This window comes from Myotis brandtii, unplaced genomic scaffold, assembly GCF_000412655.1.
Source record: "Myotis brandtii unplaced genomic scaffold, ASM41265v1 scaffold303, whole genome shotgun sequence".
NCBI classification, from domain to species: domain Eukaryota; kingdom Metazoa; phylum Chordata; class Mammalia; order Chiroptera; family Vespertilionidae; genus Myotis; species Myotis brandtii.
The window spans coordinates 1,030,550-1,043,240 of record NW_005361573.1 but is presented as its reverse complement, the minus strand read 5'-3'; the positions used below and the strand labels follow the sequence as shown (position 1 = coordinate 1,043,240).

At 45.7% G+C, this 12,691-nt stretch overlaps 1 protein-coding gene across 1 annotated transcript in view; it reads right to left on the bottom strand.

Moving 5' to 3' along the window:
- Positions 1 to 234: 234 nt before the first annotated feature.
- Positions 235 to 12,691, bottom strand: part of SGSM1 (small G protein signaling modulator 1) — a 51,663-nt gene continuing 39,206 nt past the window's right edge. Inside the window, exons 20-25 of the mRNA XM_014542420.1 lie at positions 12,104 to 12,691; positions 7,305 to 7,321; positions 6,687 to 6,846; positions 4,725 to 4,821; positions 3,462 to 3,629; positions 235 to 1,603 (exon numbers count right to left, since the gene is read on the bottom strand). Coding sequence (XP_014397906.1) covers positions 1,515 to 1,603; positions 3,462 to 3,629; positions 4,725 to 4,821; positions 6,687 to 6,846; positions 7,305 to 7,321; positions 12,104 to 12,691 — 1,119 coding nt within the window. The 3' untranslated portion in view covers positions 235 to 1,514. The remainder of the gene's footprint in view (positions 1,604 to 3,461; positions 3,630 to 4,724; positions 4,822 to 6,686; positions 6,847 to 7,304; positions 7,322 to 12,103) is intronic.

The following is a 12,691-nucleotide window of genomic DNA, read 5'->3' as shown; positions in this document are numbered from 1 at the left end:
TGACCGAGGGAAGAGCTTCCCTAGCATTAGCCCCACTAGGGGAAGGTGGGGACTCAGATGCAGTTGAGATGCAGTTGGAGGCGCTGTGACCGAGGGAAGAGCTTCCCCAGCACGCAGGGCAGGGGCTTCTCCGGTCCTGGTTTGCTCAGGGTGGGAGGACTAACCACCCTGTGTCAATGCTTCAACGTGTATGTGTCTCCTGCCATCTCCAAAACCCGACCTGCCATTCCTGGGAAGAGCAGTTCCCCGGCTCTGTTGCCCCCGATTCCGGTGCATTATCAGAACGGAGTGAGCAGGTCCACTTTCCTGGAGGACAGGTGGGCAGCTGAGCCACCGAACTCAGGATCTGTTTGTGGACTGGCGACCCTTTGAGAGAAGACGTGGCGGGGACCATTTCCTGACTGAGCCACCGTGGAAAACACACACATCACCCTGGCTGCCCTCTGTCTTCCTCTTCCTTCGTCCTGAGTGAGCAAGGGCACTTGGGGAACAGCTGCACCAACACACACATTCCAAGCTCCGGGAGCACCAGACCCCACATGTGGAAGGAGAGGCAGTCTTTCCTGGGGGGAACACAGGGGGCTCTGGGTGAAACCCAGAAGAGCCCCGGACTGTCTCCCACCTGCAGACACTTCTGGGATCCCACAGCCCTGCAGGAAGACTCCCTTCTTGAAAAGAAGTCTCTCCCAGAGTCAGGTGGAGGAGAAAAATGAGAGAATACAGCGGACAGAATCTCACCCCTCAAGGGGAAACGTGTGAGGCCTCCCGCGTGCCTTTCCTAAATGGGAGGGGGCCTCGGGACACAGGCAGCTTAGGTAGAAAGAGAACCGGTTGGGTGATTCACTGGTAGCCCCTCCTCTAAGCCAGTGGGGACATTTGGCAATATCCGGGACATTCTGGGTTGTCACAATGGGGTGGGGAGGAGGGTACTACTAGCATCTGGTGGGTAGAGGCCAGGGATGCTGCTCAACATCCTACAATGTGCAGAACACCCTCCCACCCCCCGCCCCCCAAAAAGGATGACCCAGTCCACATGTCAACAGTGCTAAGTGCAGAAACCTTGCGGCCAGCCGGTCTTCCAGGCTGTTCTGGAACATCTGCAAAGGCCCCATCCAGAGTACAGAGGGCACCCCACAGACTCCTACACCAACTTCCAAAACAATCCCATCCCAAGTCTCATCTGACAAGACAGTCTGGAGGGATGGGGAGAGAAGAACAGAGAAGACGTCTGGAGGCCTTGAACAAAGATGTTCCCTCCATCCACCGACAGTTCCCGCAAGGAGAAATCCCAGACACGGGCGATCTTTGGTCAAACAGGAAAACGTAAGGCTGAACTCAAGGGGCAAGCCCTCGACCCCACCTGCCCGGCGGCCAAAGTCGGGCCAGTTTCTCTTTGCACAGAAGTCCATGCTCACAGACAGACACCAGGACCTCGCTCCCCAGGTGGCTGGGAGGAAAAGTGGGCACGACAGGCAGGTGGCAGCTTGGCTGAGGCTGCCCGGGTGAGGCGGCCCTCACTTGTTCTCAATCAGAGTCTGCACCTTGTACACGAGGTCCCGGGCCAGCTTCAGGATCTGCTTGGTGTTGTGTCGCTCGGCCATTTCTGAAAGAGCAGAAGGGGACAGCTCGTGAGCCTCCCTCTGTGTCCATCCTCGGGACACACTTCCAGCACCTGGAAGGGTCTCTGGGGTGTTCCCATCATTTTCCTCTGACTTCAGCCCCAGAGGGATCGGGAAGCAGAGACCGTGGGGAAGTCCTGAGGCACCGCTGGACCTCAGTTTCCTCATCTGTAAAATGGGGATTGTAACAGTACCTGCTTCACTAGGTTACTGTGAGATCAAATGAGATGACGTTGGTTCAATGCATGCTTAAAAATGTTAGGTCTTCCCATCCCCTTCCTACAAATTCAGTGCCTGGAAACTTTTTAAGACATCCATTGGGAAGAGACACAAGAAGTGGGCAGAACCCCCTCCAGCCCCTCCTGTGTGTCAATCTCAGTAAATTTCCATCCCTCCCAAGGCCCCAAGAAGGGGCCCTCTAGAAGCCTGCACCCCAAAGCAATGCTGGGCACACAGTAGATGCTTAGAAGTGTCAGGGGAAGGAAGCAAAAGAAGGGGGAGGGAAAGACAGAAAGCAATGCTGGGCACACAGTAGATGCTTAGAAGTGTTAGTGGAAGGAAGCAAAAGAAGGGAGAAGGAAAGACGGAAAGCAAAATAAATAAATAAATAAATAAAGTTATCAAGAGCCACACAAAATGGTCAAATCTTTAAGGCAGAATAATCATAAACTTAGACATATATCATAAGGAAGTCATTTAGCAGAGGAAAAAGGGAGTAAGACCCTGGTTCCCAAACTGGGTGCCGAGGTACCTGAGAGCACCACTGTGAACCCAGAAAAATTTAGAGGGAAACACCGCAATAGGCCACATCTATTGAACACTAGAGTGAGTGAGTTCACTAACTACATTGTATTTCTGTTGATGACTTTATAGCTTTGCACAGCTAGGTTTTCAGAAAGCAAGTGAAAATCACGTGGCACAGGGAATGAAGGTGGTGGTGTCAACCGAATTCCAAGGCTTGAGAAGGCGGGCCAAGTCCAGCGGGTGCACACCCCCGTCAGTAACTGTACTTATTATTAGCACTAAGGGTAGCTGGGTAAGGGGCATCAGGAACACTTGGTACTCTCTTTGCAACTTTGCTGTAAATCTACAATTATTCTAAAATAAAATAATGATGTTTCCAGGGGAAGGTCACAGATGGCTTTTTTTCTCCTTTTGCTTTTTCCAAAACCTTCTTTGGTTAAAAAAAAATGTTATAAGTAGTAAAAACAGTAACAACAGCTTCCTGCTATGGGCCCCTCATATGGATTAGCTATCATGCGATGGGCTTTTATTGTCTCATTTAACTCTCCTGACATCTCTGTGATTGAGGTCTAGTACCATTTTCATCCTCCAGGAGCTAAAGCCCAGAGACAAGAAGCCATTTGCCTAAGATCCCCCAACTCCTGAGTGGCAGAGCTGGGATCAGAATCCACATCTGTTCTGATTTCCAAGGCTATTCCTTTTTTATTCACATCAACTGCCTTCCTTCCTTTGCTTGCTTTTCCTACACACACCAACCCTCTGAAGCAGACACTGCTACCCCATTTCACAGATGAGAAAGCAGATGTTTAGAGAGGGAAGTACTTGTCCATGGGCGCAGCTGGCTAGTGGCAGAGCCAGGGTTTGCCCCGAGCTCGATTTCAACACCCCTGCTCCTTCTGCCAGATCCCAGGGGAAGACATATCCTCAGCATTACAGGAGGTCGACTCATCCATTGGGAAGAGACACAAGAAGTGGGCAGAACCCTCTCCAGCCCTTCCTGTGTGTCAATCTCAATAAATTTCCATCCCTCCCAAGGCCCCAGGAAGGGGCCCTCTAGAAGCCTGCACCCCTCCGATGAGACCCTGGTCGTGTGGGTACCATTAAAGAACTTGATGATGTCTGTGAAATCCATGTTGTTCTCTAAGATGATGTCACGGTAGACCTCCACCAGAGCCAACGCGATGAACAGGACGTAGTGGGTGGATGAGACGTGTTTGGCTGCCCAAATGGTCTCCCAGACAGAGAAGACATCATCATAGACAAGTTCTGCCGAGACAGACACCAACGCACACACACATGGGGAGAGAGTCAGCCACAGGGCTCATGGTGCTGCCCACCCTCTGGAAAAATCCCAGGCCAGCTGTGCTCTGAGCTTCTGTCCTGGTGCAGCAGAGCTCAAGCCAGGAGCTCGGAGACCTGGACTCTGCCATTTGACCATCAAAAGCCTCAGTTTTCCCCATCTGTAGAATGGGCTAACAAATAAGGTGGGTTGTAAGTTTTCAACTCTGACATTCTGCAAGTGGAGGAATTAAGCAGTTTGACTGACACTAACCTATCCCAGTTCTACCCCTTGACCAGTCTCCCCCTTTCTTCCTGTACCCTCCCATCTCTTTTAGCACCCATGGGGGGTGTATCTCCCCTCTCCCCTGTACACAGAATTGGCTGCTGCATCTGGGTCTAGTGAAGAGCTAGAATAGAGCAATGGTTAAGAGCAAGGCTTTGTATACCTAAAATTTACATAATGTTACTATGTAACCCCAATAAATGTAATTTAAAAAGAAAAAGAAGAGAGCAAGACTTTCTATGCCCAATAAACTCAGTCTGAATTCTAGCTCCATCAAGGTGACCTTGGGCTAGATACTCTCTTTCCTCATCTCTAAGTGGGGTGATGGTGATGGTAGTAAAAGACTAACAAGATAATACATAGAAATGGCTCAGCACAGTGCCTGGCACTTAATGAACACCTCTGTATGTGTTAGATGTTATTCTTAGTATCATCCCAAATTAGCGCAATAGCAGTGTACTGTGTTCTCCATAATATCTAAGTCCCATGTGAAACATGCTCCAAAGGCGTCATAGTTCTTGGTCTCTGATAAGCAGCATCATAGAATGGAAGGGAAATGGCTCTATTCCTCTCAGCTCGGAGTTCAAATTTTCTCAGTCTCAGTTTGCTCATCTGTACAATGGGGACTGCAGTATTACTAGTGCATGGTGTCACTGCAAGATAAGGTAGGCGAACTGATAATGAGAATTCAATAAGTAGGTGCTACTCTCTTACACTAGCTTTTGCTCTGCAGTATCTTTTCCCTGAGGTTCTGCTACAAAGAGACTGGGAACAAGGCCCCAGTTTGAAGTTTGTACCTCGTTTGAAATCCAGCAGGAACCAGCGGTAGCAGAAGTAGAAGTGAGTGTAGTCTCCATTCTGATGCATCAGCTCAAAGAGCTCTGAGTCCAGGATCTGTCAGAGGAAGGAAAGGTGGGTATCAGCCTCCTGACGAAAGGCCAGACCAGAGGGGACAGCTGGATAAATGATGGTCCATCCCCATACTGGACACCATACAGCCCTTAATAACCAGGTGCAGTAAAAAATGGGCAAAGGATTTGAAGTAGAAATCAGCCTCGCTCAACCTAACCTAGTCATTTCTCCAAAATAGATATGCAAATGGCCAATAAGCACATGAGTAATTCTCCATGTCATGAGTTATTAGGTAAATACAAATAAAACCATAATGAGATACTATTTGACACCTCTAGGAAGACTATAATAAAAATGACAGGCAGCAAAGTGTTGACAAGGATGGAGAGAAACTGGAAGCCTCATATGCTGCTGGTAGGAATGTAAAATGGTGTGGCTGCATATAGATATATGTCCCCAAGAGAAATGAAAACATATGTCCACATAAAAACTTATACATAAATGTACAACATTATTTATAATAGCCAAAAAGTGGAAACCACCCAAATGTCCATCAACAGATGAATGGATAAAAAAAAATGGTATATTCACTCAATGGAAGATTATCTGGCAATAAAAACAAATACTACATGCTACAACGTGGATGAACCATGAAAACATTATGCTAAGTGAAAGAAGCCTGACCCAAAAGCAACATATTATATAATGCCATTTATATGAAATGTCCAGAAAAGATAAATGTGTAAGACAGAAAGTAGGCTTGTGGTTGCCAGGGGCTGGGGAGAGGAACTAATGTTACTGGGTATGGAGTTTCTTTTTGGGAGGATGAAAATGTTCAGAAATTAGACTGTGATGTTGGCTTCACAACTGTGAATATTCTAAAACCCACTGAATTGTACATTTAAAAAGGGTATATTTTATGATATGTGAATTACATCTCAATAAAGGTGTGTGTGTGTGTGTGTGTGTGTGTAATATACCCAAACATTACTTTGAGGAAAAAGACCAATACAACCAAACATCCTCTTAGGGCTGGGGCCATGTCTTGGTCATTGTAGTATAATGCCATTTATATGAAATGTCCAGAAAAGATAAATGTGTAAGACAGAAAGTAGGCTTGTGGTTGCCAGGGGCTGGGGAGAGGAACTAATGTTACTGGGTATGGAGTTTCTTTTTGGGAGGATGAAAATGTTCAGAAATTAGACTGTGATGTTGGCTTCACAACTGTGAATATTCTAAAACCCACTGAATTGTAAATTTAAAAAGGGTACATTTTATATTTGAATTACATCTCAATAAAGGTGTGTGTGTGTGTGTGTGTGTGTGTGTGTGTATGTGTAATATACCCAAACATTACTTTGAGGGAAAAAACCAATACAATCAAACATCCTCTTAGGGATGGGGCCGTGTCTTGGTCATTGTGTGGTCATAGTGCCTGGACTGAGTAAATGCTCAGTGAAAATGAATCTGGTAGAACTGATTTGAGTTGTTGACTTAAGGTTGAGCTGAACTAAATTTTTTAGTTCAATTCAGAGGTTAAGTGGTGAGTTTTTTTTTAAAAATATATATTTTTATTGATTTCAGAGAAGAAGGGAGAGGAAGGGAGAGATAGAAACATCAATGATGAGAGAGAATCATTGATCGGCTGTCCCCTGTACACCCCACACTGGGGATCGAGCCCGCAACCCGAGCATGTGCCCTGACCAGGAATCAAACCCTGACCTCTGGTTCACAAGTCAATGCTCAACCACTGAGCCACGCTGGCTGGGCAGACTTGAGTTTTTGAGTTCAACTCAGCTGGGCTGAGTTACTAAGTTGAGTTAAACTAGGAGTGGCTATTAAGTTGACCTGAGGCCCATTGGGTTGAGTTGGAATAAGTTATATTATTGAATAGGACTGAGTCACACCTGGATTAGTGACCGCATGTTGGCAAAGTGTGTGTCCATCGCGCCTCCATGGGGGAAGTTCTGGTTCATTCTCTTCATAAGCTCCGTGAAGCAGCTGAAGGTGAGGGCCTCTGGGGAAAGAGCACAGGAGAAACCATCAACTCCACCACTGCCCGAGGAACTGCAGGTCCCAAAGTCATGGTCTCAGGCCCTGAGCTGGCCACACATGAGAAGCACATGGACAATGGAATGCTGGTGCATCCATTTCAAGGCAGGGTTCATGAAATTCTCATGTCTGGGAACTTCTGTATTACAATAGGAAACATCAATATTGGAAGGATGTTATGCAAAAAAAATGCTAAAATAATTTTGAGAAAAGCTGCTTTGAGAGTCCCTAAAAAATATAGGAAAAAGCTCGCTTGCTCGCTTTCCGAGGACGGCCACGGAGTCTGAAGCCGCCACAGGATCTGGAGCTGTCGTATCCCCTCCTTTTCCACTTCCTGTTGCAACCAAATGCCATTTGTACCATTAAAAAAAAAGAAAGAAAGAAAAGAAAAAGCTCTGAAAAGTCCTACAATAAAGAAATCTGTTTTCATATTGTTTAACCCAGTATTTAAAACATTTATTTAAAAGGGGTACCTTTTTTCTCTTAACACCTAGTAATTTTGGGGAGAGTTATGAGGTTTCCCAAGGCATAGTAGGATAGCATTCATTTTTTTAGACTATTTTTTTTAAAACAGTTTAGATGTACAGAACAACCGAGTACGGAGTAGAGAGAATGTCCATATATTGTCTGGGAACTTCTGTATTACAATAGGAAACATCAATATTGGAAGGATGTTATGCAAAAAAAAATGCTAAAATAATTTTGAGAAAAGCTGCTTTGAGAGTCACTACAAATATTAGGAAAAAGCTCGCTTTCTGAGGACGGCCACGGAGTCTGAAGCTGCCACAGGATCTGGAGCTGTCGTATCGTCTCCTTTTCCACTGCCTGTTGCAACCAAATGCCATTTGTACCGTTAAAAAAAAAAAGAAAGAAAAGAAAAAGCTCTGAGCTACGGGAGTCTGTCTGATGTGTTTATCATGATAAGACTGGGATTATGAGTTACTGGGAGAAAGACCGCATAGGTCATGTGTCATTCTAATCTGGGCCTGGGTTTTTCCTTTAATTCCCATTCCTGTTTGTACCATCAGTGGCTAGCAACGCCCTGGCTGGGCGTCTGAAGCTGCCACAGGATCTGGAGCTGTCGTATCGTCTCCTTTTCCACTGCCTGTTGCAACCAAATGCCATTTGTACCGTTAAAAAAAAAAAGAAAGAAAAGAAAAAGCTCTGAAAAGTCCTACAATAAAGAAATCTGTTTTCATATTGTTTAACCCAGTATTTAAAACATTTATTTAAAAGGGGTACCTTTTTTCTCTTAACACCTAGTAATTTTGGGGAGAGTTATGAGGTTTCCCAAGGCATAGTAGGATCGCATTCATTTTTTTAGACTATTTTTTTAAAAACAGTTTAGATGTACAGAACAACTGAGTACGGAGTAGAGAGAATGTCCATATACCTCCACACCCAATTTCCCCTATTACGAATATCTTATATGCAATATGGTACCTTTGTTATCATTGATGGCCCACTGATAATATATTATTTACTAAAGACCACAGTTTTTAACCTAATGCCCCTCTTCTGTTCCAAGAACCCATCTAGGGTAGACATATTTGTCATGTCTCCTTAGTTCCGCTTGGCTATGAAAGTTTCTCAGGCTTTCCTTGTTTCTTATGACCTTGGGAGTTTTGAAGAGTACTTGTCAGGTATTTTCTAGAATGCCTCTCTACTGGAGTCTGTCTGATGTGTTTATCATGATAAGACTGGGATTATGGGTTACTGGGAGAAAGACCGCATAGGTCACGTGTCATTCTAATCTGGGCCTGGGTTTTTCTTTTAATTCCCATTCCTGCTTGTACCATCAGTGGCTAGCAACGCCCTGGCTGGGTGGCGGGCACTTGGCATTCAGCACTGGCCATCATGGAACAGAGGACTTTTTATTTCATGAGGACCCTGATGTGCTCACCAGATAGACCTTCTCAGCACCTATCCTGACACAAAGTGAAGACAACAATTATTTTCAGCTTTGAAGGCCACATCATCTCTTCTCAACTGCTCAACTCTGCAGAAGCAGTCACAGCACTATGCAAACAAATAGGCATGGCTGGGTTCTAATAAAGCTTTATTTACAGAAACAGGTGATGGGCTGGAGCTGGCCTGTGGGCATAGTAGTTTGCCAAACCAAGTTAGAGTAGCATGGAAAGAAGTCCAGGGTGTATTACTGAGTGCAAAAATCAAGTTGTAGAGAAAGTTTGTAGTATAATTCCATGTAGGTAAAAAAATTTTTACACTATAAAACATGATGTTATTATATGTCATATAATATACTATCTATGCTATATATATAGCTTTAGAGGAATATTCCCTAACATATTAGCAGTACTTACTTCTTCTGGTGAGTGGTATTGATGACTGGATATGGGAGAAGTTTCTCTTTATACCTATGAACTGATTTCCTTGGTTGATTTAGGTTTTTAATCAGCCTGGGTTACTTCCATACTTTTAGAAATAAAAATAACTTTTAATGAAAAGTAGTAAGTAGCCCCAGGTCTTGGCTTAATAAAATAAAGCAGAGATTCCAGAGCCCCAGAGATGTGGGGATGAGTTCCCGCTCAGCCACTGCCCAGCTGGAGGACTTTGAGCAATGACGTACTCCCTGAGCCTCCACTTCCTCACCTATAAAGGGGGATAATACTTACCTCAGAGGCTTGTTGTGAGGATTAAGAGAGATGATTTCAGTGAAGGGCTCAGGACAGAGCCTGGTATACAGTACGTGCTTAATAAATGTCCTCTATTATTAACACTACTGATTCTTATAGTGTCAGTGTGGGCTGGAATAAATCTGGTGGGCATGGTGCCAGCTGCAGAGGCTGCAGTTCTAGCTGGGCTCTCTGCAGTCCACCTTCTACCTCCCCATCCACCACCTATGTGGTGTCTTCCATGATTTTTCCCAATGCCATAACCTGGCAAAAATCAGTCTATCCTTCCTTCTCCCCCAGTAGTTTTTCGTTTTAATGTAACATTAGTATGTTACATTATATTTGTACCTCCTAGACTAAATTTTGGTTGCTTGGGGGACAGTAATAGAGAATAGTTAAGCAGTGGTGCTTATTAATAAGAATGTGCTAGAGCGGGGATTAGTAAACCTTTTCTGAGAAGTCTAGACAACAATTATTTTCAGCTTTGAAGGCCACATCATCTCTTCTCAACTGCTCAACTCTGCAGAAGCAGTCACAGCACTATGCAAACAAATAGGCATGGCTGGGTTCTAATAAAGCTTTATTTACAAAAACAGGTGATGGGCTGGAGCTGGCCTGTGGGCATAGTAGTTTGCCAAACCAAGTTAGAGTAGCATGGAAAGAAGTCCAGGATGTATTACTGAGTGCAAAAATCAAGTTGTAGAGAAAGTTTGTAGTATAATTCCATGTAGGTAAAAAAATTTTTACACTATAAAACATGATGTTATTATATGTCATATAATATACTATCTATGCTATATATATAGCTTTAGAGGAATATTCCCTAACATATTAGCAGTACTTACTTCTTCTGGTGAGTGGTATTGATGACTGGATATGGGAGAAGTTTCTCTTTATACCTATGAACTGATTTCCTTGGTTGATTTAGGTTTTTAATCAGCCTGGGTTACTTCCATACTTTTAGAAATAAAAATAACTTTTAATGAAAAGTAGTAAGTAGCCCCAGGTCTTGGCTTAATAAAATAAAGCAGAGATTCCAGAGCCCCAGAGATGTGGGGATGAGTTCCCGCTCAGCCACTGCCCAGCTGGAGGACTTTGAGCAATGTCGTACCCCGAGCCTCCACTTCCTCACCTATAAAGGGGGATAATACTTACCTCAGAGGCTTGTTGTGAGGATTAAAAGAGATGATGTCGGTGAAGGGCTCAGGATAGAGCCTGGTATACAGTATGTGCTTAATAAATGTCCTCTATTATTAACACTACTGACTGTTATATTGTCAGTGTGGGCTGGAATAAGATCTGGTGGGCATGGTGCCAGCTGCAGAGGCTGCAGTTCTAGCTGGGCTCTCTGCAGTCCACCTTCTACCTTCCCCATCCGATCTGATCCCCTACAGATGCAGCTTATAGATGAAGAAACTAAAAGAGAGTTGTAACTGTAGCTGGAAGTATGTCCCTCTCTGCCGAAGACTGGATAAGTGGAAGAACTGAAGTCCGATTCTGGAAATAAGCTGGACCTGATGCCTTGACCCAAAAATCCTGATGACATGGCTCAATGATATGGCAAGAAAACAAAAGAACATTTAAAAGCCAAAATTAATCCAAAAAGGCAAGAAAATACCAAAGCTGGCTTTTGCTTGAGGGATGCTGCCAACACGGGAACATTTAAGCTTGGATTTAATGGTGCTGTGGTTCCCCCTCCCTCAAGGTAAGAAGTCTAGTGAGACTTTTCACATTGAGGCAGGACTCCAAAGAGCCAAACTCAAAGATTCAGAAGATATTGGACCTGCGTGTAAGTCAAGATGCTCATCATCAAGGCTGCTATCGACTGATCGAGTGCTCATGATGTGGTAGGCACAGAGGACCTGACTCAGTGATTTTGAAAACAACTCAGGAAGGCAGATAGGGAAACTGAGGCTCAGAAAGACGAAGGGACCTGTCTAACTGGTCACTTTAAACTCAGGGCTGTTTGACTGCTAAGGCTGGGTTCTTTAAGTATTTTATCATCATTTCCCCCAAATGGGTTTCCACCGTGATCTCTCTGATGGGGAAAATGCAATGAACCAGGATTGTCTGGAAACTGAGGTTTGGGGTGCACTCCCTCCCTACTGCAGCTGTAGGAAACTGAGCGGAGAATTCTAGACACTTACGGAGTAGGTGACACCGCTGGATGACACGGGGGACCCTCCCTCAAGGTAAGAAGTCTAGTGAGACTTTTCACATTGAGGCAGGACTCCAAAGAGCCAAACTCAAAGATTTAGAAGATACTGGACCTGCGTGTAAGTCAAGATGCTCATCATCAGGGCTGCTATCGATTGATCGAGTGCTCACGATGTGGTAGGCACAGAGGACCTGACTCAGTGATTTTGAAAACCACCCAGGAAGGCAGATAGGGAAACTGAGGTTCAGAAAGATGAAGGGACCTGTCTAACTGGTCACTCTAAACCCAGGACTGTTTGACTGCTAAGGCTGTGTTCTTTAAGTATTTTATCATCATTCCCCCCAGATCGGTTTCCACAGTGAACTCTCTGTGATGAGGAAAATGCAATGAACCAGGGTTGTCTGGAAACTGAGGTTTGGGGTGCACTCCCTCCCTACTGCAGCTGTAGGAAACTGAGTGGAGAATTCTAGACACTTACGGAGTAGGTGACACCGCTGGATGACACGGGGGACGCCTCGTTGTTGGCAGCTGTGCTCACGGCCAGAGAAGCCAAGGCCGGGAAGAGACTCTCCATCTCGGGCTCCTCTGAGAGGTTGTCCTCACTGTCCGCCCGGCTGCACTTCGCCTCGCTGCCCCCCCAGCCCTCCATCGGGGGGCCCTCCTTTTCAGGCAGAGCCACGTCCATGCTGCCTGCGATGGACATGAACTCGTCCATGCTCTCATTGGCGAGGAGGTCACTCTCCAGGCTGTCCTGCACGGCCAGTTGCTCACGGGGAGCCTCGTCCCGGGAAGTGGTGGCCTCGCTACTCTGCCCTTCGTCCACGCTGCTGTCCCCAGGTCGCAGCACCAGGGAGGCACTGCGCTGGGCGTCCATGACACTGTCCTCGGTGCTCAGGCTGGGCTCCGAGTGCTCCGAGAGGCCAGAGGAGAAGTTGTGGGAGGAAGGATGGCCGGAGTCCGGGGAACAGGTGCCATTCACCAGGTTCCCATTGGGGATCTTGGGCTGTTTCTCCTCCAACCTGCCCTCTGTCTCCACCTGCTCCACTTCGTCCACAGACTCGAACAC